At 31.4% G+C, this 27,164-nt stretch overlaps 1 protein-coding gene across 2 annotated transcripts in view; it reads left to right on the plus strand.

The window, feature by feature from the left end:
- The window catches only part of LOC126881976 (neogenin), a 110,872-nt gene extending 84,053 nt beyond the window's left edge, over positions 1 to 26,819 (plus strand). The window contains exons 17-23 of one of the 2 annotated variants that reach the window (XM_050646725.1): positions 9,617 to 9,652; positions 9,776 to 9,921; positions 14,206 to 14,434; positions 15,561 to 15,635; positions 19,549 to 19,777; positions 21,736 to 21,905; positions 26,339 to 26,819. In XM_050646725.1, coding sequence (XP_050502682.1) covers positions 9,617 to 9,652; positions 9,776 to 9,921; positions 14,206 to 14,434; positions 15,561 to 15,635; positions 19,549 to 19,777; positions 21,736 to 21,905; positions 26,339 to 26,577 — 1,124 coding nt within the window. In that variant the 3' untranslated portion in view covers positions 26,578 to 26,819. The remainder of the gene's footprint in view (positions 1 to 9,616; positions 9,653 to 9,775; positions 9,922 to 14,205; positions 14,435 to 15,560; positions 15,636 to 19,548; positions 19,778 to 21,735; positions 21,906 to 26,338) is intronic. The other variant, XM_050646726.1, reaches the window with a different exon arrangement.
- Positions 26,820 to 27,164: the final 345 nt, after the last annotated feature.

Here is a 27,164-nt window from a genome sequence, read left to right on the forward strand (position 1 = left end):
TGGAGTACCACTCAGATGATAGCGTTATTTAAGAAAAGTGATAGGGCAGACCCCAGTAGAGCACTATACTGAAACTCGCAACAAAAATACTGATGAAGAAAATAATGGCGTGCATAAATATATCGGTTTAACAACAAGGATTTAGAAGTGGAAGATCATAACGATGCAGTTTTTGTGATAAGACAAATAGCGGAAAAATCATTAGAATATAACAAGCGAGGGTTTTTCTGTTTTATATACCTAGAGAAAGCGTTTGATAGAATACAATTAAAAGATGTGATACACCTACTATATGAAAAAAATTTACCACTGGATATTATAAAACTGATAGAAAACATTTAAGTACGAAATAAAATAGGAATGAAAGTCAATGGAATAATAACAGAACCCATATAGAAGCAAACACAGGAATCAAGCAAGGAGATTCACTAAGCCCTCTACTGTTTAACATAACGCTGGATGCAATAATAGAACAAGTGAAGAAAAAAAGAGGGTAAAAAATGGGCGATAAAGAGATAAAAATACTCTGTTACGCTGATGACACCGTGTTAGTAGCAGAGTGCGAAGACGACCTACAAAGATTACTGCACGAATTCAACATTAACGCAAAAGAAATGAATATGAAAATATCAGCCCAAAAAACAAAAAGCTTAGTAATATCCAAAGAACGAATAAGATGCAAATTGGACTTAGACAATAAAAGTAAATACCTGCGAATTAATCTATCAGCCGACAATAATATCGAAGAAGAGGTTAAAGACTAATAATTAAAGCCAGTAGAACGGCCGGATGCCTAAACGACACAATTTGGACAAACAAACATCTTAGAGTGGAAACAAAGGACCGAATATATAAGTCATTTGACTGAAGTTATTAGACCAGTTATGACTTACACTGCCGAAACAAGACCAGATGCAAGCAAAATACAAAGACGTTTGGAGACCAACGAAATGAAGATCTTAAGGATTGCTGGAAAAGGACTACGGGATAGGGTAAGAAGTCAGGAAATCAGATGCATATGTGGGGTAGATAATATAAATACCTGGGTAAAGAATAGAAAAGAAGAGTGGAATCAACACATAAGCAGGATGTCTGAATCAAGGATAGTAAGAATAGCCATTGACAAGTCACCGTTAGGCCGAAGAAGTATAGGACGCCCAAGGAAAAGATGGAATGACAATTTAGAGACATAATGAAAGGCACCGTTGAAGAAAAACAGGCAGTACTGCCTATATAAAAGAAAAAGTAGAAGAAGTGCTAAGTAGTATAATGTGCTTCTTTCGAGTTTTACTGAAGATTATTGTTTTCGTTTTAGTGGGAGAAACTTCTAGGCCAGTAGTGTTCGACCAATTCTCTAATTTCTAAATGACTAGTGGGTTAAGTGATTTAGCGATGTCATTGATGGCAATAAGGAAAAGTGCAACGAGTAGACCATTGAGGAATGTCGTTTAATTGGATTTTTGAGTCTAAAAGAACGTTATCTATTCGAATAAGTTTCATCTATATAGGAAATTACTAATAAATTTTATATTTCCTGGAATTGACCAACTTAATTGAATTCTTATATCTAATCCCCAAATGGCACGCATTATAAAATATAATAAAAGATAGCCATAAGCCAAACATACTTGATCACATCCAAATGACCCATGAATTAGAATTACAGATTCAATATCCACTAGGTTGTCTAATGTAGATGTGGACTTTCTAAATCCACTTAGTATAATGCTAGGTAGCTATAATAACAATAAGTCTAATACTATCTAGTATCTATCAAGTGGATAAACTGATTAATTGTAGCAAGTTTTGTTCTATTGAGTTTTTTCACTAAGCTAATACTTTTCGAGTTATTTGCGAGTGAATATGTTCGTTTTTTAACAAAAGAAAACACGTTTTTAGACGGTTTTACGCAAATAACACAATAAGTAAGTATTTTATCGAAAAAAGTATTCAATAAAAATATAGTTTATAAAAAATTTTAAAAAATACCTGTATCAAGTCTTTATACTCAGTAGAAGCAGAGTTGTAGCTAATGAAAAGTAAGTTCTTATTCGTCAAATTCCAAATCGAATATTTCAACGTGAAATAACCAAAAAATGAAGCACATTTCTGGGAAAACTCATCGCAACTTTTTTAAAGTGTTTAAAAAAGCTTTGTTTTTGTTTTTAAAAAAGTTTCTAGCATTAAAGTAAGCACGTTACCCTGAAAATAAAGTTGGTCCTTTTTGTAAAAGATAGTTTTAAAAAAGCGTGAAAAAGCCTTTTTTTACAAAAAAAAGGGATCAACTTTATTTTATGCGCAACTTGTTTACTTCTGATACTAGAAACTCAAAAAAATAAAGCTGTTTTTAAACTTTTTAAAAAAGTTATCATGAGTTTTCCCCGAAAAGTTCTTAATTTTTTGGTTATTTCATGTAGAAATATTCAATTTTGAATTTGACAAATAATAACCTACTTTTCATTAGCTACAACTCTGCTTTTACTGGGTCTACGACTTCATATGTCATATTTATATAAAACATATTTTTTCTCTTTTTGATAAGCTGTATTTTTGCTATGAATGTTTTTTTTTTTTGGTGAAATACTTCCTTTTTAAGTTATTTGCGAAAATCCGTCTAAAAACGTACTATTTTTTGAGAAATGAATATATTCACTCGCAAATAACTCGAAAATTATTTACTTGTGAGGTCAAGACTAGTGAAAAAAAAAACTCTATAGTCAATTTATATTTTCAACATTTTTGCAGAAACAAAAACAAAAAAAAAATAATACAGATTAATATGATAGTGACTGCTGCGTTAAAATTTTGAATACGGGCCACGTAAAATAACCGCGTGTTCTTGGCTAGTTCCTTGAGTAGGGAGAATTTTACACTTCCCTCTAAGGCTAGTTCCAACAAATTTAAGCTAGGCGCGCCACTATACGGGCAGGTTTTAAAGACAACAAAATAATGCATAGGCTTTCGTATCTTTCCGTATTTATCAATCAACGCTTATAGTTTTTTAGAATATACTATCGAATTATCAATTACTATCGAAGTACCTATCAAAGTTTTTTAGAAGAAAATTGATTTTTTAGTTACTTTGGAAGCTGTAAAGGTGCAAGAGAATATATTTATATCAAAATATATATAGTAATTATTATTACGCAAAGAAATAGTGAATTCCTCACTGAAAGAAAACTATATTAGTACATGGTGATAAACATAGATATCAAAATCTTTATTTGATCTCGTTTAGTATCCTTTTTTAGTGATTTAATTGACCATAATATAAAGGATTACATTTATATCCAGATAAAGGTAAAAATTGTTAGTGTTCAAGAAATCAGTGAAGCTCTTACTGAAGAAGTGACACAAATAGACGTCAAAACTTTAATAAAATCTGTTGATATCCCGTTAAGAGAATCCCGTTAACGGTCTCAAATCATACGAAAGTGTGAAACGAACTCTCCTTGATGATCCCATCAACTAGTTGTAATATATATAAACGTTAACCCCATGGAGGAGGATTTTATAACAGGCATCCAAATTCAAATAGGTTAGAACATTTCTATTTATTTTAGTAAGAACATCTGTGTATGTATCCTGTATTTCTTTAGTGTTAGTAGTTAGTACTCCTGCCACCTCCACGTGGTTAGGGGGCGGGCAACCACTCCACTGCCATAAGTCGGGGTCCTCCCACAATAAGCTCAGTGGTAGGGCTAAGAGCACACTGAAGAAATTGTAGGTAAAAAAGTGGAAAAAATGGGAGATAAAAAGAAAATTACTTCTTTTGGAGGTAATTCATCTCAAATAGATGACATAATTGAAAATAGTTTTAGAATTAGTATTAATACCTTATCTCAAAATAATAATAATGAAATATTAGATAATAGTATTGTAGATAATAATATAAATAATACTGAATTAAATATAAATTTGAATGAAAATATTGATAATACTAAAACAAAAATTAAAGACTTACTTGACTTCATTGAAGGTGAAATGGAAATAGGTAAAAGATTAAGTAAAATAGGAAAAGATGATTTAAAAAATAGAATAATGTTATTAGCAATGGAATATGGAAATATGGAAGGACAAATAAAAATATTAAAAGAAGAAAATAATAGACAAAGAATAGAATATGAAAAATTAAGAAAAATAACACAAACACAAGAAACGAAACAAACATATGCTGCAATAACATCAAAACCAATAAATAATAAAACTGAAAATCAAAAACTAATAGAGACACAAAAACAAATAAACACTCTTTTTATAACAAGTGAAACAGCACAAACTGGAAGAAAAGTACAAGAAGAACTTACGAAAGTTCTAGATCCAGAAAAAAATAAATTAAAAATAAACAAAATGAGAACATCAGGAAGAGTATTAATAATTGAAACTCCAACACTAGAAGACATTGAAAAAATAAAAAATAATGAAAAAATAAAAGAAAAATTTAAATGTGAACTTCCAAAAAAAAGAAAACCACTAGTAATAATGTATGATTTACCAAGCAACGAAAAAGAAGAAATTATATTAAATAAAATATATACTCAAAATTTTGAAAATATAACAAAAGAAGACTTTACAAACAATTGTAAATTAAAATTTAAGACAGGACCAAGAGAGAAATCTACGGTCCATTATGTATTAGAAGTATCACCTGATATAAGAAAACAATTAATAATAAATAAAACATATGTTGGTTTTACAAGTGTAAACACAAAAGATTACATAGTGGTAGCAAAATGTAATAAATGTAATGATCTAGGACACGTAAGCAAACACTGTAATAAAGAAACAACATGTAACCATTGTGGTGAAAATCACGAAAGAAAAAATTGTAATAAAACAGGACAGCCAAAGCTATGCATACCTTGCAAACACAGAGGAAAACAATGTAATAAAGAAAATAAAAATTGTACAACTTATGCTCTACTTTTAAATCGTCTAATTCAAAAAACAGACTATGGTGCATAAATATTATTTAAAATTTAATTAAAATTAAAATTAAAATGAAAATTAAAACTAAATTTGAAATTAAAATTAAATTAAAATTAAATTTTATAACATTAAAAATTAATATAATAAAAAATAAGAAATTTCAAAAACATAAAAACCAATGTGATGCAATGGTTAAAAACAGAGTCATGAGAACAAAAAATCATACTTTAAATGCTAAAAATACAAAAAATATAAATCATAATATAAAACAAAAATACTTTAAAAATAATAAAAATTATTGTATCAGAGAAGAGGAAATAAACTCAGATAAAATAATTAAAAATAATAAAATACACAGATATGGTGATAAAATCCTAAAAATGAAAATTTATTCGATTCTAATAAACACGGAAACCAAAATGAAATTAATAAAAAAAAAAACAAACCAAATTAATTAATGACAAACAAAACATTCAATATAAAAATAGGACAAATAAATGGTATGAGAAGTATCACAGTACTACATGAAATAAGAAAAACAGCAGAAGAAAATAGTCTTGATATGGTTTGCATTCAAGAACCATACACAAGACTAGGAAAAATTCAACACATGCCAATTAATGCACAATGTGCAAGCATAGGAGAAAATCCAATGGCGGTAACCGTATTATTCAATAAAAATATGAGACTTTTAATTCTAAAACAATTTAGTGATCGACACTGTATCTGTGTAGAATTGCTAACAAAAGCAGGTAAATTTATCATAGCTAACCTATATTGTCAGTTCTGTGAAGATATTGATGAATACGTGGAAAAGATAAGAGCTATATTTATAACGTATAGAGAGGAAAAAGTTATAGTTGTAGCAGACGTAAATGCAAAATCAATATTGTGGAATTCAACTCAAACAGATCAAAAAGGATTATTAGTAGAAGATATGATTAATGAACTAGAGTTGATAGTACACAATAAACCAGGAAACCCACCAACTTTTCAAAACAGAGCTGGTGCGGCTAGCAATATAGATATAACAATATCAAATGTTGCAGTAGCACACCTAGTTAAGGATTGGAAAGTGATGGAGCATGCAACAATAAGTGATCACAACCTTATAACTTTCAATCTTAATAACCTAAATCCACGTAATACGGAAATATCTTCGGTAAGATACAATATAGGTAAAGCAAATTATGAACTATTAAAGTCTGAGTTTCGACCACCTTGTCTGGTACAAAGGGGATCTAATATAAATATTGCAACAAAAGAATTAACCAAACAAATTAAAAAAGCAATGGATATAGCAATACCAAAAATAAAAGAAAATAGTAAAGTAAAAAACTCAGCCTGGAAGGAAAACCTCACAAGAATGAGAAGCAGAGTTAGATATGCGCGAAAGCGATATCAACGATGTGGTATCTATCTTGAGAGGCAAATCCTTCTAGGTGAGTATAGAAGACTAAAACAAGAATATAAACAAGAAATAAAAATAACAAAAGCTAAAAGTTGGGAAACCTTTGTATCAAGACACTTAGAATTAGATATGTGGGGAATACCATATAAAATAGTTTCTAAAAAAATTAGATGTCCGACAATGCTTTCTACTTTAAAAAAAAGAAGATGGAACATTTACAGAAAGTTGGGAAGAATCGGCTGAAACATTACTTAATGTATTATTACCTCCAGATAAATTAGAAGGAGAAACAGTAGAACAAAGAAATATAAGAGAAGAAATGATACAAGAATACCAAATAGAAGAAGAAAGAGAAATAGAGGAATTCACAGAAGAAGAAGTATATGAAAGTATGAGAGAAATGAAAAGAAAGAAGGCACCTGGACCGGATAATATTCATGTTGAAATACTTCAAGCATTGTCGGAACAAATAATTCCAGTACTAACATCATTATATAATGAATGTCTTAGACAAAGAAGGTTTCCCAATAATTTTAAACAAGCAGAAGTTATAATAATACATAAAGGGGAAGATAAAGATCCTGCCTTACCGAAATCATATAGACCGGTATGTTTATTGAATACAATGGGAAAATTACAAGAAAAATTACTATGTAAAAAATTAAATCAAATAAGAACAGAAATTGGATTACATCCTGGTCAGTATGGTTTTAGGAAAGGTAGATCAACAGAAGATGCAATAAATAAAGTATTTGAAATAGTAAACGAAAGCATAAAAAAGTATGTTTTAATGATCTTTATAGACGTGTCTGGGGCTTTTGACAATCTTTGGTGGCCGTCATTCTTTGAAAGACTTCGAAGAATGAGATGTCCAAAGAATCTGTACGGAAGTCTCAGAAACTACTGTCAAGACCGATATGCAAGCCTAAGCTGTCCAACAGGAAAAAAGACAAAACATATCACAAAAGGATGTCCACAAGGATCAGTTTGTGGACCTATGTTCTGGGATGTAATGCTAGAGGAACTGTTGGAACAATTGACTATAGATCCTGAAGTGCATGGAAGCATAGCATATGCAGATGATTTGTTGTTGATCATAGATGCAAACTCAAGAAGAGAATTAGAAAATAAATCAAATGAAGTATTAATAAGAGTAAATGATTGGATGAATAAAGTAAAATTAACAATATCAGATTCAAAAACAACATATAGTTTAATAAAAGGAAATTTAGAAAGAGATCCAATTATAAAAATTAGAGGGAAAACAATAAAAAGAAAAATGGAAACAAGATATTTAGGTATTATAATAGACGAACAAAAATTATTTACAAAACACATGAATTGTGTCTGTGAAAAGGCAACAAAGATCATGCATAGCATTGCTAGTCTAGCACAGAAGGAATATAGAATTTCGTTCCGACAGATGAGAATATACCTAAGTACAATACTTGCATCAATTGTAGGGTACGGTTCAAGTGTATGGGCACATAGATTAATAAATAAAAAAAACGCAGAAAAATTAAATAGAGCTCAGAGAGGATTTCTTGTAAGAATGACGGGAGCATTTGGAACAACTGCAACACAGGCACTCACAGTTTTAACTGGAGTAATGCCAATGCATTTAGAAACACAAAAAAGAGCATGTAATTATTGGCTAAAAAAAGAAAAATATGAAAAAATAATACAAATAATAGGATTAGATATAAGAAATAAAAGAGAATTAAAAGAAATAATAAATAGAAAAAGACAAAATGAATGGGAAAATTCAACAAAATCTAGACGTTTATACAATTTTATACCAATATTAGAAAACATTCCAAATTATTTTAATCCAAAACAAGGTTTAATACACTTTTTAACAGGACATGGACCGTACCCAACATATTTGGAAAGATTTAACTTAAAAGATGATGCATATTGTGAATGTGGAGAACTAGGTACACCAGAACATATAGTGTTACATTGTGAAAATACTATAGAAAATGAAGAACATAGAGAAATGAGAAGAAGATTAGAAAGAATTGAAATAAGAGATATATTACAAAATGAAGAATATTTTGAAATATTAAACAATCTCACACAAATAATATCTAAAAAACAACAAGAAATCTATAATAATAGAAGAAGACAACCAATAATCCAACCCTGATGAAGTTGAGTAAGATAAAGTTAAAATAAATAAAATAAAATATAAATTCAAAAATAGATATTTACAATTATAATAATAATAATTCAATATAAAATAAATAAATAAAAATAATAATTCAATACATAATTCATAAAAATAAAAAAAAAAAAAAACTACCAACTCTCTTCTGAAAATAGAGGGACTGTCTTTATAACTTAGAAGGGAGTTGATAGTACCAAAAATATTTTAAATTGTTTATTTAAATTTGTTTGTTATACGTAATTAATAGATTATGGCAAATTGTTATTGTAAAAATAGATTTAATAGTTGAGTAAAAAATGTAAAAATATAAAAAAAAAATATCTGTAATCCCATCAGGAAAAAACGACCTGGATTAGTCACTAGAGGCCAGGTCATATGTATAAATAATAAATAAAAAAAAAAAAAAAAAAAAAAAAAAAAAAAAAAAAAAAAAGTTTTTGATTAATACGTGAAAAACAGCTTTAAAACATGCATTTTTTAAGAAAAAATAAAATCTTTGATATTTAATAACTCAAAAAGTATTGATTTATGTTAATAAATTTATATTACAAATTTTGCTTAGAAGTTGCCCCTCTATCGATTTCTGGTATTATTTTTAATAAAAAAATTTCACCCCCGAGAAGGGGTGGCATCCACCCCCAGGGTAAAAGCGCAAGTTGGCATCATGTCACCTTTGTTCCTTGAAGTATCTTCTAACTACTCACCAATTTTCATGAAAATCTATGAAGGTTCAACGAAATCGGAGGTGAAAACCTTCAGTGACTCCACTAACTGCCGAAATATATATTTCCAAAATAACATTGCAAAGTACCGGTTGCGGTCTCAAATTATCAAACACTGTTTGATAATTGAGATCTTTGACCTGTTTATATTTTACCAGTAAATTCTGGCGCCTATTAAAAATAAATGATGAATTTACCTATTTGTTAGAACGAAGGTCAAATATAAGGAAAGGGACCATGTCTGTGAAACGCCAAGATAAATAAACCATTTACCTTTTATTTTCATTTCATAAATTATTATCTCAAACATTACTTTTTTATTTTTATTTATTTTTTATACTTCTATTCCTTTTATTTATTATTTTTTATTATTTATTTTAATAGGTGTAACATCGTCTTCACCGCAAGGCCAGCAGTTAGGTTAGGTTCAGTTTTATTTTTCAATATACTTAGTTAAAATTGCAAAAGCATTATAGATAATGATGTAAATATGTTTTAAAAAGAACCATTCGAATGGCACTCAATTTATTAAATATATTTTAGATACCAAAGGAGTCTTTTCTAAAGACATACTTCTATATACAACTATAGCTGGATGCTTATTAGCAGTCGTGACCATAACTGGTGTTGTTATTTTCATTTGCTGCAGACGAACTGATAATAACACGTCTCCAGACAGAACAAAACAGGTAAAATATATTTTTAAATGAAAATTTGAGTTTCCCCTGTGAAATTCTCACAAATGACACCTGTCTTATTTTTTAATTACTGTTTTATAACGTTATGCTTTAATTGCTCAAGATACAAAATGGCATTTAGGAAGGTTTATTTAACATTGTTATTTTTCAGTTAGTTGGTACGTACGATAGTTTAATCACAGACATTTCGGTAGATTTCTTAAGTTTTAAGTCCTCTGTTTCTTGTAAAAGCGAATTTTTGCGTTAGTTATCTAGTCAGAAACAGCTTTACTTATTCTTCGAAGCTATGGATTCTTTTAATGACGAATAACTGGACGAACTGCTTCCCAGTGAATAACTGGATGAATTGAAAGACACTGTTTCAGCTTTGCTCTCGTAAGCAGGCAATTGGACATGTTTTATCATCTGGATAACAAGAGATAAACCAGAAGTTTTGAAAACGATAATAGTTTACACAAAAACTTCTCAAGGAACAACTACATTGTCAAAGGTGTGCTTAACCAGATCCGTGATTTGTCGGTTTTTGGAGACGTTTCAAAGAGAATCGCCGAGTAATAAATATTAAGTTGATGGGTTGGACGATTGTGTGGACACTTGCACCATGATTGTCTAGAACATTTTTATGATATACAAAATGGAAAAAAACTACAGGGTCATTCCATATCTACTCAACACACCCAATTTCCACCCCTCATCAGATTTGGTTATAATTTGGAATACTCATAGTGGCTAATAAGAGAAACAAAAATACAAAATTTTAAATTTTCATGTCAAGCCGTTTCCGAAATATGGTAATCAAAGTTTTCCAAAATAATCCAAAACCCTGCGACCATACTTTATTGGAATGGTTGTAGAAGCTGTCCTACTTGAGCTAGAATGCTGGGAGAGGTGTCATTTTGCAACATTTTTAAAGCTCTTTGCAGTGAGATATACAACATGATGTTATGATAAACAAGTTTTTCTCAAACAAAAAAAAATATTTTGATTAAGTTTTTTTCCAAAAAGTGCATAATTTAAAATTTTCATAATATTCCTACAAATACATAGTACTGTTGCTAATAACATATAAAAATTTTATAATGGGCTGGTGATGGGTTAAACATAAAAAAAATAAATTTCACACATACAGTATTGTGCAAATGAAAGGAATAAATTCGTAATGTCGCAAACTGGCGACTTTAAGGAAAAGTCTCGAAACAGGTCGATTTTTATTTTTAAATTGTAATTTTTTGGCATATATATCATACTAGTGACGTCATCCATCTGGGCGTGATGACGTAATGGATGATCTTTTAAAATGAGACTATAGGTCGTGTGTTAGCTCATTTGAAAGGTTATTTAATTCTGTGTTCAGTAATATAAACAATAAAATAATTATTTATACAGGGTGGCAAAAAAGTTTTTTTTAATTAAATTAATTGACAAAAAAGAAGAACGTATGTAATTTATCCGTTTTCTGGCAGCAGTAAAATATATTTTAAATTAAATAAATTACATACGTTCTTCTTTTTTGTCAATTAATTTAAAAAAAATGTTTTGCCACCCTGTATAAATAATTATATTATTGTTTATATTCCTGAATAGAGAATTGAATAACCTTTTAAATGAGCTAGCACACGACCCTTAGTTTCATTTAAAAAATCATCGATTACGTCATCACGCTCCGATGGATGACGTCACTAATATGATATATATGCCAAACAATTACAATTTAAAAATAAAAATCGACCTGTTTCAGAATTTTTCCTTAAAGTCGCCAGCTTGCGACATTACGAATTTATACCTTTCAGTTGCACCATACTATATGTGTGAAATATATTTTTTTTACGTTGAACCCATTAACATCCCGTGATAAAATTTTTATGTTATTAACAACAGTATTATGTATTTGTAGGAATATTATGAAAATTTTAAATTATGTACTTTTTGGAAAAAAACTTAGTTTATTAAATTTAAAATAGTAAATTTAAAAAATTGTTTTGAGTATACATTGTATATACATTAGGGTGGTGCGAAAAAAGTCAAGTTGATAATCCCGTATCGCTATAGTGCGGAATAGTTGCGATTGGTAATTACAAGAAAAACAAAACAAAAATTATTAAAATCGAACTTTATCTTCCGATCCCGCAACGGGCCTAAAGATTATGAAAAAAATGAAATTTTACCTTTTCTTCTCAAATTTTTATTTATCTTCCATGTACGTTTTATTTACCGCTATAGTAAAATTTATTTACAGTTTGCATGGCTAAGTAATAAAAACAACAGTTTTACGCATCTAACGAATATCTTCCGATCCCTCAAGGTCCAAAATCTATAAATATTTGAAATTTTCGATGATTTTGATAAATTAAAAAACATTTAGTTATCTCATTTTTCTCCTACATTGTGAAGTTTTTCGCTTGTTTATATATTGTACGACAATACTTAAACAACCCAGAACTCACAACGAGGAGGTGGTTGCACTTCTAGCTCCACACACACCCTTCTCTCCAACCAACCAATGAGTGTGATTTTTACATTATTTACATAGTAAATTTCTTTTCCATGCTTGTATCCAGCTTTTAAACGTCAACTTTGTATTGTGATTTGGTGGTAGAATCTGGCAGCATGGACCTTGATTTAAGTGTTGCCCTTATGAATCCATCTCTTGATTGGGGCCCACATACATTAGACCAGGGGTGACCAACTTAATCGGATTCAAGATCTACTGTCTGCCTTTCTAATTTTCTGGGATCTACTGACTAGGAATTTTTGTAATATTTAGGACGGGAATAGATAGGTAGGTAGATAATTTTTTCTTGCCATAGATCGACTGACCTGGGGGGTCGCGATCGACGGGTTGGCCTCCCCTGCATTAGACGATGCTTCCGTGACCAACTTTAGGCAACTCAGCTTGCGTATGTCAGGGATAGTTTTGTACATTCTAGTCTGGTATGTCGCCCGATATAATGCAAGAACTTATATCTTCATTTGACACTTCGAAGAAGTGGTGGAGAAGATAGTTTTGCAACAGTCTGCAATAGTTTTGCAACATTATATTCCAGTCTATTATTTCAGTTTAGTCCCGTGCTTCAAAATTTCAAGGGAGAAAGGAAACCACATTAGAGAGCTAGGGCTAAGGAGAGTGTTAAAAGCCGGATAGACTAAAGCCAAGGGCAAACGTATTAGAAATTTCATCCTTCCTATTTTAAATTTTGAAGCACAGGACTACACTGAAATATTAGATTGGAATGTTGCAAAACTATATTTCCCACCAGTTCTTCAAAGCGTTTCAAATGAAGATATAAGTTCCTACATTATATCAGGCAACACGCCAGACTGGAATGTACAAAACCATCCCTGTCATACGTAAGCTGTCTAGCGGTACTTAGAGTTGGTCACGGAAGTATCGTCTAATGTATGTGGGACCCAATCAAGAGATGGATTCATCCAAGCAACACTTAAATCAAGGTCCATGCTGCCAGATTTTACCACCAAATCAAAATTCAAAGTTGACTTTTAAAAGCTGGATACAAACAAATAAAAAAGAAATGTACTATGTAAATAATGTAAAAACCACACACTCATTGGTTGTATGGAGAGAAGGGTGTGGGTGGAGTAAAAAGTGCAACCACCTGCTTGTTGTGAGTTCTGGATCGTTTAAATATTATTATACAATATATAAACAAGCTTCACAATGTAACAGAAAAATGAGATAACTAAATGTTTTTTAATTTATCAAAATCAACAATTTGAAATTTTTATAGATTTTGATTGACCTTGCGGGATCGGAAGATATTCGTTAAGTGCGTAAAACTATTGTTTATATTACTCAACCATGCAAACTGTAAATAAATTTTACTATAGCGATAAATAAAATGTACATGGAGAATAAATAAAAATTTCCGAAAAAAAGGTAAAATTTCATTTTTTCATAATCTTTAGGCCCTTTGCGGGATCGGAAGGTAAATTCCGATTTGAATAATTTTTGTTTTGTTTTTCTTGTGATTACCAATCGCAACTTTTCCGCACTGCAGCGATACTGGATTATCAACTTGACTTTTTTCGCACCACCCTAATATACATTGTATACTCAAAACAATTTTGTAATAAATCTTAACAATTATATTTAACAACATATTTCACAATCTCTGCCACACAATTATAACATTTACATTAATAAGTAAATTAAGGGAGACCTATTGAGCTCCATTCTACTCGATATGTCATATATTTCGAAATATATGTCATATATTTCTATTCAGGTTAGCAGTGCAATAATATTTTATGCTTTAGGGTTACCAAAAAGGATCGAAAAATGGTCAGAATATTCCACCCGACCTCTGGATCCATCACGATCAGATGGAACTAAAGGCTATGGAGAAAAGACATTCGCAAAACGACGGCGCTAGTAGTAGTGGAGCCATGACGCTACCAAGAAGTATAGGTGGTAACGATTACGACCATCACGAGTCAGTGAATACAAATTCTTTGGATAAAAGCACGTATGTGCCAAATTATGTATGTAAGTTTCTATTCCCAAATATTCTGATATAATTAATTCGATTATAATATGTAAGTAATAAATTGACAATAGTATAAATTTTTAGTAAGAGTAGATATTTTTTAACGTCTACATCAAATAGTTTTGAGTTTCTCAACATCATCATCATTGACTCTACAACCCTTGGTGGGTCTTGGCCTGATTTAGAATTACTTTACATTCCTTCCCATCCTTCGCGTTGGTTTTCCAATTTCATACTCTGTAACGTTATAACCAATGCGTACTTCCGGTGCTCACTTATGGAGCTGAAACACTGACATTGACTAAAGCATCAATAAGAAAATTACAAGTAGCACAACGAAAAATGGAAAGATCCATGCTTGGCCTAACTTTGAGGGACAGGATACGAAATGATGACATAAAACGTGGAAGGTGGAAGACATAAAACGCATTACGAAGTTGAAATGAAAATGGCCAGGACACGTCGCAAGACAGAGAGACAACAGATGGACAAAGAAGAATTTAGAGTGGCGGCCAAGGGCAGACAAGCGAAGTCTTGGAAGGTCACCTACCAGATGGACCGACGACATTAAGAATAGCTACAAACTGGATTGTAGCTGCGAAGGACAGAGACAAAGGTAGCTACAAACTGGATTGTAGCTGTGTGATGATGATGAAGTTATAAATGTCACACCTTTCTTAACACATTAACCGCCACACTAAAACTTTTTTTTGTGCCGTCTGGCTCCACTTGCAGAATCTCAATGTTAATGTGAATTATATTTAACTCACTGAGCGCCTGGGCCAAACAAGGCGCGAGTTAAATACAACTCGCGTGGAGTTCAATGTGTTAATTTATTTTCAAATAATTTTTTATTCCTTTAATAATTCATTAATTTCTTAACTTATTTGATTGTTTTTACTGGTTTTCGTTAAAAACTAGTCGGCGCCCTCTCTCGTTATTTTCTATAGGCAAATCTCCGTACATTTTTCATAAAACATCTATCATAAGACTTTTATATTCCATGCTCGGAACACGTTCCTTTAATACTTGGGAGGGAAATAGATGGAGATGTTCTTAGCATATAATTATATTAATTGTTATCACAACTGTACGAAAAATTTAATTGTCCATTTCTTTCCACAGCTGACGAAGTACATAGAAACTCCTTACGTTCAAAACCAATTTCATTTCCTGTGGACAGCAAACCTCCCAGGGAACGTAAGTATATATGTTATGTATTATATCACAATCAAATACTATAAATATATTTCTTAATCAGTATTTTGTATAACACTAGCAGAAAAAAGCTCATTTTGGTGCCCCCATACAGGGGCGCCCGCCTGCAGTACATCCCTTGCAGGCCCGTTAGCGCTGGCCCTGTATACAAATACAGTAAAACCTCCGTTAACCGAAACCTTTTTAACCGAAACATCGCTTAACCCAAATGGCTCAATAGTTACAGTTTCAATAATTTCGTCAATAAAAGGTAAATTTTTATCGCAAAACAGAAAGAATTCGATTTTAATTTGTCAACATTGCTTTCATACAACTAAAGAACGCAATTAAATTATGCAACACCTATTTTTTATTACTATAGTTATGTAACCCTACTATGAGTATATAGTATATACTACCATGGGTATTTTCGATCCAGAACGTTTAGTATAGTATAGTTGATCCAGAAGATGGCATAACCCAGACATCCAAAGTGAAAGTTATCCTTCAACACCAAATTTTTCTATATGGTCCACACAATGTTCAGAAAAAGTCACACCATTTTGAGCGTCGGGTTTGGGGGGGAGAGGGGGGAGAAATCGGTAAATTCGTAGTTTTTTAAGTTTTTCGCCAATATTTCTAAAACTATGCGGTTTAGCATGAACAACCCTCTATACAAAATTGTTCTACATTAAATTTGAAATAAAAAAGGCCCTATGCATAATCTTTCTAAAATGAATGGTTCCAAAGTTATGGAGGTAGTATAGTATAACTGGTCCAAAAAAAGGCCTAACCCAAACATCCAAAGTAAAAGTTTTCCTCGCAACACCAAAATGTTCTATATGGTCCACATATTGCTCAGTAAAAAGTTACACCATTTTGAGCGTCCGGTTTGGGAGGGAGATGGGAGAGAAGCCGGTAAATTAGTAGTTTTTTTACGTTTTTCGTCAATATTTCTAAAACTATGCTTTAGCGCAAACAATGTTATATTCAAAAATATTCTACATGAAATTTAAAACAAAAAATGTTCTATACATAATTGGTTTAAAATCACCGGTTCCAGAGTTACGGAGGGTGCAAAGTCGAGGTTTTCGATACTTTTTATTTATATTTTTTGGGCAATATTTATGATATAACTATACCAAAAACCCAGACATCCAAAGTGAAAGTTATCCTCCAACACCAAATTGTTCTATATGGTCCACGTAATGTTCAGAAAAAAGTCACACCATTTTGAGCGTCGGGTTTGGGGGGGGGGGAGAGGGGGGAGAAATCGGTGAATATAAAAAGTATCGAAAACCTCCATTTTTCACCCTCCGTAACTCTGGAACCGTTGATTTTATAACAATTATGTATAGAACCTTTTTTGTTTTAAATTTTATATAGAACATTTTTCTATAGAACATTCCTTACGCTAAAGCATAGTTTTAGAAATATTGACGAAAAACTTAAAAAAACTACTAATTTACCGACTTATCCCCCATCTCCCCCCCAAACCGGACGCTCAAAATGGTGTAACTTTTTACTGAACAATATGTGGATCATATAGAACAATTTGGTGTTGAAGGAAATCTTTTACTTTGGATGTCTGGGTTAGGCCTTTTTTTGGACCAATTATACTATACTACCTCCGTAACTTTGGAACCGTTCATTTTAGAAGGGTTATGCATAGGGCCTTTTTTATTTCAAATTTAATGTAGAACAATTTTGTGTAGAGGGTTGTTCATGCTAAACCGCTTAGTTTTAGAAATATTGACGAAAAACGTAAAAAACTACGAATTTGCAGATTTCTCCCCCCTCTCCCCCCCAAACCCGACGCTCAAAATAGTGTGACTTTTTTCTGAACATTATGTGGACCATATAGAACAATTTGGTGTTGGAGGATAACTTTCACTTTGGATGTCTGGGTTTGGGTCTAACTATACCATACTAGTTATCTATTTTTTATATGATTTTGGATATAATTAGTTATGGTTTAATGTATTCCTTCATTAGATATAGCTGGAAAACATCGTTGTCAAAGGAAAACACAATAGAAACTAGATTTCTTAAAAAATACTTTAGACATGTTCATTTTCCTTAAATGTATTACTTTATTCTGTATTTACATAGTTATAGATAGATAGATAGATCTTTATTTGAAGTAGGAAAAACCTAATATATACATAAATTAAGACAAACATTACAATATGAACTTATGCTATACATAAAAAGTTATTTGTTACAGGTAATCACAATGTTGAAGTATATTTGACATAAAATCATAGGTAATATAATATATAAAAAAATAAAAAATATATATAACGCATAAAGCCAACAAAAAGGTACATCATATAACAAAGACACATACATTGAAAAAGATAACTCTAAAATTTGCAGTTATATAATTCACAAATCTTTTATATATTTCCTTAATTCACTTTTAAATCTTAAAAATGACTTACAATCTTTCAAATACATGGATAGTTCATTATATTCTTGAAAACTCCTAAATAATAAAGATGACATTGAGTTAGTTAGATTAACTCTGTTTACATAAATGTTGTTTTTATTTCTTGTGTCATGGTCGTGTATGTCACTATGAAAACAAATAAACTGGTGAAAATAAGGTGGAGCTAAGCAGTTAATTATTTTATAAATTAACAACATTGTAAAATAGTACAGTCTCTGTTTTACTGAAAACCACTGAAGCGTCTTTAACATAGTTACTGTAGAAATATAACGATTAGTTTTTAATATAATACGCATACCACGATTTTGGAGTTTCTGAAGTTGGTTCATTTTATTTAGATTAAATAGATGTAGAACAGAAGCACAATAGTCGAAGTGAGGTTGGATGATGGTGTTGTATACCGTTATTTTAGCGAAAGTTGATAAGTTTTTTGCAATTCTTGAAAAAAAGAAAAAAGTATAATTTTTTACTAATTTTTTTATTAATGTAATTAAAATGTTCATCGAAATTGAGAAATTTATCCAATTGAAAACCCAAATATTTAATAGTTGATACTACTTCAATTTGCTCACCATCAATCCTTATATTGACGTTATTTAAATTCAACAGATTAAATTTATATTTGGTTGTAAAAATAATTGCTTTTGTTTTATTGACATTTAACTTTACTTTATTGTTTTTAAGAAAAATATCCACTTTTTGCAATACCCTATTCATTTTTGCAACTGCTGAATTTAAATATGTGTCAGCTAAAGCTAATACAGTGTCATCGGCATAAAGATTAATAAATTCACAATCAACAAAGAGTTCTATGTCATTTAAATAAAGAACAAAAAGTAAAGGTCTTAAGACACTTCCCTGAGGCACTCCTGTGTTAATTTCAATCACTGATGATACTTCATTATTGTAACGTACTTTTTGTTTACAACCTCGAAGATAGTCACTTAACCAATCATATACCTTTCCGCCAATACCATACTGCTGAAGCTTTTGTAATAAAATATTCCTTTCTATAGTTTCGAAAGCTCTTTTAAGATCTAAGAATACACTTACAACATATTTATTATTATCAATATCATTTTTAAATTTACTTAATGTTAATTGAATAGCTGTCTCACATGAGTATGTTTTTCTGAAACCAGACTGATTTCTTTACTTCTACTAAGTAGAAGAAAATATTACAGAATCACCTCATAGTATTTTTTTTAATGTCAACTTTGACCAAGAATACTAATTTGATATTTAAGAAGAATACAAAAATCACTGTTATTTTTAACCGAAATTCTTGTTATCCGAAACGGCCTCCCCTCCCCCCCAATTATTTCGGTTTTACTATAAGTTTACAAAAGAATATTCATTAAAATTAAATCTCAGCAAAGCATTGAAATTGAATATGAATAATAATTTTTTTTATTAACATTAAACACTGGATTATAAGATGTTCAACAGTTATCTTATTTACAGCCATAGCAACCCCAATAAATACAGCGACCTTGAGTCAATCTAGCACAGATTCAACTCCTTCCAGCAGACAGCCTTACGGCCGGTCTCAGTATTCATTGCCTTCAAGACCTCAGGTGCCTTTTGATTCTACGATGCCACATACTCAAGCAACCGAAAATGTGTATATTAGTCACCCGATAGCGCACAGCGCACAAGAAGCCAATACACCTCTCAGCTCAGGATACATTGGGTAAGTTAATTGTGAATTTTACAAAGTGTTGCAAAATTTATAACAGTAGGACCCCGATTATCCTTACTTCACGACGCGCGACGGGGCACGGATAATTGAAAAGCACGGAAAATCCGAACATTTATTTCTTAAAAATTGCATGAATAGATTAATAAATACATCCCAGAAAAAAAAACAAATTTCTCCATAAATAAACTTTTACACTAAATAAGAAAAATAAAACCACACAGGTATGTAGATTAAATTTACCTAAAGCGGTTACATACTTTTACCGTCCGTCTAATATAAACTTACGTGCATAGAAATCGGCCCACTTAAAAATTTGGTCATTTTTGATGTCTCATATTTTCTAAACCTGTTGGCCGATTTAAGTGTTTTTTTGAACATGTTATAGCCCGATTCTTTAACAATACCACTGTAATAATATTGTTGCTAAACAGCAAATTACAAAAATTTTGAAGCAAAACTTACATTTGACATTCTATATATTTGATAACGTCAAATTTTATAATAAAACCCGTAATCGGAACAGCAGCCACTTTCTGTCACTTGTTGTTGCGTGAAATAGATTTCCGACTTATTTCGTATGCTTTAAATGATGACGCACTGGTAAAGACTCGCGGACTCAACTGTACAGAATGTCAAATGTAATTTTTGCTTCAAATGTTTTGTGCAGAATTACAGCTACATTTGAAGTAGGTTAATAAATTATTTTATTATTATTGATTAATAAATAAATAAACAATTTATAAAAAAATTCAATAACATATTTTATTTTTGTTATTTTATTCACTTTGACGGAAATCTAAACACAATCATTTCTTTACTGTGTGAATGACGTTAGCTTTGTATGTTTTAAATATTAATTGCCAAAATATAATTATTTACCTTAAAATTTCAACGCCCAATATAAAATTAGTTGTGAAAATAACTGTTTGTGCAATATAAAGAAACTTCAAAACGGAAAAATTCGACAAAAACCGCAAAAAATTCAACTGACTGACAGCCACAAAAGTAAACAAAGCAGAAACGTCAAACAAATTGTGCTTAAAATATGAAAACATACCGAATCGTCTTTTTTTTGTACCTATCTCTTTTCAATGCACTGAGTCTAGATGGTTCATAAAAATAACGTGTGTTTTTACTTAATAACAAACGGCAGCTGGTTTGTCATGAGTTTCATGCGTGGAAGAGAATGATGCTAGATAAAAAGTATGTGTTTTATCTCGCCAGGTATTAATGACGCACGGGTAAAGACTCGCGGACTCAACTGTAAGCTTAGATGCCTGCATTTCCACTTCAATTTGAGGCTTAAGCGTAGGCTTAAACGAAATAATTTTAAGTTCGCGCAAAGTTGGTTTAAGCCTTTGCTTAAAATTTGTTTTCTGTTTTTTGAAGTTATGTATTAAAATTCTTACTCCTTTTGAAAGATGTAGGCACCTGAAAATTATTTATTTCTACAAGGCTTGGTATATTTATTTTACAAAGACGGATCTATTGCTTATGCAAAATAACAATAAAAAATATAACCAGAGAAAATATAGACAATATACTAACAGCACAGGTACCATGTACACAAAATTAAGTGAAGTAAATGACACATATACAGATGACAAGATAAAATTAATGTCAGCAGTAGTGGTTTTTACCTCAGAACAGCTAGTTCTGGCATTTTAACGTATTCAGAGGTACCAAACCAATTAACTTTACAGTTGAGGACCAGTTTAGTTAAGGAAATGATGGAAATACGGCACCCAGCTTAAGCTTCCCCTTAACTTTTGACACAAACTTAGCTAAGCAGTTGAAATACCGGCCCTAATATAGGAATTTAGAATCCAAAATGGATCTGCCAGTTAACTTATACGGGTTCGCGGATACTTTTAACTGCCAATATTGAGTAGGATCAGGTTATATAAGTATTTATTTTTTTGAATGTATGATTTTAATGTCTTTTTTAGTCATCCTCAGCCAACGCCTACTGGAGGCGGATATGGAACGCCCCCGTCCTCTGGTTGGTCGGTGGATTCAACGAAAAGACTGCAGGCCCAAGGCCACCCACTTAAGAGCTTTACTGTACCAGCTCCTCCGCCAATATCAGCACCTAGTACTCCCCAACCTAAACATATTGGTAAGTAATCTGTAAAAATATTATTTTATCTATAAAACCACACTTTACTTGGTATTGAGAGACAAAGAGTTATAAACTAAAATTAAGTATACAAAACATATGTTTTTTTAAAGCTTACATGTCGAATTACATTGTAATTACGAAAATACAGATATAATAACACCCTTTGCTGGTACCTTATATCTTTCTTTGATGTGTATATTTATCTAATATATCCTAGGCCCTAGGGCTTCCTTTGCTCCTTAATAAAAATGCCCTAATCGGCCCCTGAGTGGGAATAGTGTAATCCCTGTGTAAAATCCTTGTATCGTTTTACAAAATTTTGTCTGGCTGTGTTGGTATTTACCGTGAGACTAAAAAAACAATATATTTATTTTTTCTTAGCCTTCAAATATTTGGTCGTACTAAATTCGTCCCCAATATTAAAACTACCCACATGGCCAATTTTCTACCTGAAATAACACACGGTATAGAAAAGTAAACACATAATTTCCTCTTCGTTACAAAAAAGTACCTATTTTTCAATAGTGGGCTCCATGATATGCCTTTCAATCTGCAACCAAATTAGTTTGTTAATTAGATTTCCCGCATCCCAAAAAACTGATACTAACTCCTTAGCCGATTTCTGGATATGAACTCTTTTCGGAGCTGAAGAACCAGGTTCAAACCACTCTTTAGCCTCTTGTTTTGATTCAGGATCATGGTGATAGGCCCAAGTCTTTTGTATAATGATCAATCGACGAACAAAATCTACTTTATCCTTTCGAAAACGCTATCAATGTTGTTGAGAAAGTTGCATTCGAATGTGTTTTTGTTCCGTTTTTAGCGAATACGGCACCCATTGTAAACACAGCCTTCTGAAACTCAATACTTCAGTCAAAATGTTGCTTACGCTGTCCAACGAGATGCCTAGAGCTTCTACTAAATTTTTTTCAGTTACTCGATGATTTTTCAATACGATATCCTGTATTTTTTCTACGATTTCTGCTGCTGTTGCTGTTTTTGGAGTGTCCTTGACGTGGGCCGCCTTCAAGGCTTGTACAATCACGTTTAAAATCAGTAACCGATCTTTCTACTGTATTAATTGAAGGCGAAGAGTCCTTATACACTTTCAACATTCGTTCATAAATTTCTTTGCTTTTAAACCTTCCAAAAGTAAAAATTCAATCACTGCACGATACTTGATTATTTCCACTGTAAAAAATACTGTGACACGCGAATGCTATGTAAATAAAGCTTATAAACAAAGAATGAATTGACAGATTGAAATGAAACTTCACACACACGTTCATAATATGAAGAGTGTACCAACATAACAAAATAAAATTAAGCTAGTAGCAACTCCCTATCTTATCGAACCGAAAAACTTATTGAACAGCCTAATATTTAGTTTATTACCAGTGATGTAGTTAGGTTACGGGTAAAGTTAGGTTAACGGGCAAACCTAGGATTACCCGGGTAATGCTAATGTAAAGCTTCTGGAAATATTTGTAACTCCGAATGCCACAGCAGCGTGTCTTGTTTTAACAAATATATATGTAGAATTGTAAATATTGTATCTTAAATTTTAAGTTTCTTGTTTATAATTTTTCTTAGTTATTAATAGGAACACGAAAAGAGCGTCCTTCGACGCCCACAGGGTCAGAAGTGTGGACAGATGGGTGGAACCAATAGACGGTGGTGCGAAGATTGTGTTTATTTTCAATCGCAGTTAAGACATAAAAATAACATTATAGCCCTTTGAACTAATTTTAATAGATTAGTTCTCAGGCGAAAACGGATTAAACCATGAGGAAGAAGGAAACTAGATGTAATAGATTTTTTTTTACCGTCGGGTTCGATAGTTAGTAGATTTTTATCAGCAAGACGAAAAGGTTGTGTCGTTTGGAATAATTGCAAGGATGACGTGACGATATCTTAAGACGTATTTATATCTTGACAATCCGGTTATATTGAGTAAACGCGATTATTTCAAATACATTTCCTTCGTTAGAACAAGTAAAACTGTGGCCGCTTTAATTTCACTTAATCAATTTTACATTTCGTCAACTTATCAATAATCTATAATTTAGTTGTCTATTTTATTAATTAAAACTGTTGGACTGTTATTAAAAAAGCATAATACGGACTTTTATATACAGTAAGAGTCACCGTACTAGACACATGGGTAGGTACCTAATTGCTATGCTTATGGGCTAATCCGGTTCGTTCTCAGATGTGATTTTCATCCCCGTCATGTCACTGTCAAAACACAATTCAAAATAATTGTTTTTCGATACAAAAAATACATTAGTTAATAGTATTATTACTTTTTTTTTAAATAACTTTATTCAAACGCCAAGAATTTCACCATACTTTAAAACTTTTACAACTTTAACAAAATCACAACAACTGTAAACGTCAAAATTGGAGCTCCATTTTCCCGGCTTTTTCCGATTTCCCGGGAATGGGGAAATTTAAAAATAAAAAGAAAAAATTATTTTTGTTTAATTATTGTTTCAATGCACTTAGTATAAAAACGTATAAATTTGATTAAAAAAATTATTAGAAAAATTCAAAAATTTAAAAGAAAATTCAAAATTATTTAAAAAAAAATTTTAAAAATAGGAAAATTATTTTGTGTTTAATTTGAATGTTCGCTGCTTTTATTATTAAAATATGTTTTAAGACATCATAAATTGTTCATTGTTTGATCTTTCAGGCTGGCTCTTTTTTTTTGTACAGTGAGTATTTTTTAATGTCCGGTCAGCTTACTTGAATTGTCGTACAGCACGAGCTCTTGTTTAATGACTTGTTATAATTCTTCATAAACATAATTTTAATTCAAAATAAATATTTATGTTGTAATTTTGGATGCTTAAAATTGAATCAGATCAGTCGCTTAAATAATAGAATGTTTATGCTGACAGATATGGTACATTCTGATTTAAAATTGGAAGGTTTAAACTATAATTGAAAAAGAAATATTTTATGTGGAATAATTTAAGGGGATAGGCGCAGACTTTCGGCTCTAATACTGTTTAAATGCATTAATTGTTTTCGAATCCTGAGAAAATTAATAAGTATTTTTGAAAAATATAAACGCAAAATGAGAGATTACATCACTACCGAGGGTAGAAAGTCCCTGAAAACTTCTATAATGTTTATTCTAATAAGTTACAGGGATGAAAAAGAAGAGAAAATTGAGTGTGATTTTTAATTTCAAACATATTATTCAAAAGAAACCTTTTGTTTCTTCTAAGGGACTTTATCCCCTCGGTAATGATGTAAACTTTCATTCTGCGTTTAAATTTTTCAAAAATATTTATTAGTTTTTCCAGGATTCGAAAAAAATGAAAACCATATCCGTGGTGATATTTTCAAATAGAACATTTGCTATCTTTGTCATACAACGCACTCAGTCGAACAGAATGTGGTGACAAGACCACTAAATATTTGACACTGACAGTGACAATTTTAAAGCTTCTATACCAGTGAGAATTTTATTTAATACACGTAATTTACCGTGTAAATAAAGAAAAAGTAGGGATACAAAAGTATCGATTCGCTTGGTAAAATATTTGCGCCTAGGCTCTTAAAATGATTATTAAGCACACATAGATAATTGAATCAGAATCATTTATTCTAAGTTATTGTGAGTTAGTAATATCTCCGATCATAATTTAAAATAATATATTAAAAAATCCCGGGAAATCTGTAAGAATTCCCGGGAATCGGGATTTCCGTTTTTTGCTGATTTTTGCGGGAAATTTGTCCCGGGACTTTCCCGGGAATGGAGCTCTAGTCAAAATTAGATCAGCTGTATTTAATACAACTGATCTATTATTTGTCAACTTTATATGTTAATATTCAGTTTCTATTGGTTTCTATACATTTTCTGACGTTCTAAACGTCACTAGACATAAAAATAAACATTGCAACAAGTGAAGGTTCCAGGACTGTAATAGCTCAATGTCCCTATGTGTCTAGTATGTTGGCGCTAATTGTATATACATTTTATTTCTGCAGTATTTATAGTTTTACTTTCCTTACTTTTGTAAAATGCGTTTTTTCTTAAATTTAAGATATCTTTCAAACAGTTACGGCCTTGTCATTACTAGTATGTATGTAATTAAGCATTTAACAAAATGGCAGCAGGTAGAATGTGTTTTACCCGAGTAAATAACCATTTTAATTATATTTCGGACTTACTATCGGATATTACAGATATCTCGCGGGTACTTCGCACTTTACCCGGGTAATCCTAGGTTTACCCGTTAATCTAACTTGGCCCGTAACACTTCTTATAGTGCACATTAGTGACTAAAATTTTTTATATCAAACTATATGCCTATAATTAGGTACGCCTATGATCACATCACAGTGATCCTCCCTCTCAATACCATATAAAGTTTAAGCGGGAAAAAGTTGTTTATTAAATTGTATATTTTTAGTGACTGTGAGACCTACTACCTCCCCTTTCAAGAAACCCTTGGCAGGGGGAAGTCCACCGGCAAACCCTGTGATCTCAGCCTCTAGAATAAACTCGTCCAATCCTCCTCCGCATACGGCCGAAGAAGTACAACGACTAAAACCGTCTCATTCGACAGAGGAACTCAATCAAGAGATGGCCAATTTAGAAGGACTGATGTTGACTTTGAACGCTATAACAGCAAACGAATTCGAATGTTGATTGGTGTTCAAGAGATCGAAATTTTTTTAGTCCTGTGATTGAATTTTGTAAATTCACGGTTTTCCCCATCACTTGATTTTTGAAAACTGGTGAAATAAAACGGTAAGGTGTGTATTAATACATGTGAGATATACAGTTATTCTGTCGTATCTTTTTTGTAAGGATAATTCGATTCTTAATTCTTAATTTCTTTCTTTAATTAAGATATTTCAGTACTTAAGTAAAAAAGAAGTTTCTCATAACTATTTTAGGAAAAATACACGCATTACAAAGATACACACGCCAAAAATAACTATATAACCAGTGCACTATCCCAGTGTTGACATATGAATCGGTATTTAAAAAAACTAGCTGTCACTGGACGCCTGGAAGATGTTAAACATCGAAACTGAAAACTGATGATTAATATTAGGATTAGAAAGAATATCACTGTGTATACAACTGACGAACGTCTTAAGTATACAGTATTAGAATACTGAGAGAAGCACACCCAGTACACAGACTCACACGGAGAAACAACATAGATCATACTGTTTGTAGTCACGGATATAATGTCGATCTTACGAGGGTTGTTTTTTTAGTTTTGC

The sequence above is a fragment of the Diabrotica virgifera genome, chromosome 3, assembly GCF_917563875.1.
Source record: "Diabrotica virgifera virgifera chromosome 3, PGI_DIABVI_V3a".
NCBI lineage: Eukaryota > Metazoa > Arthropoda > Insecta > Coleoptera > Chrysomelidae > Diabrotica > Diabrotica virgifera.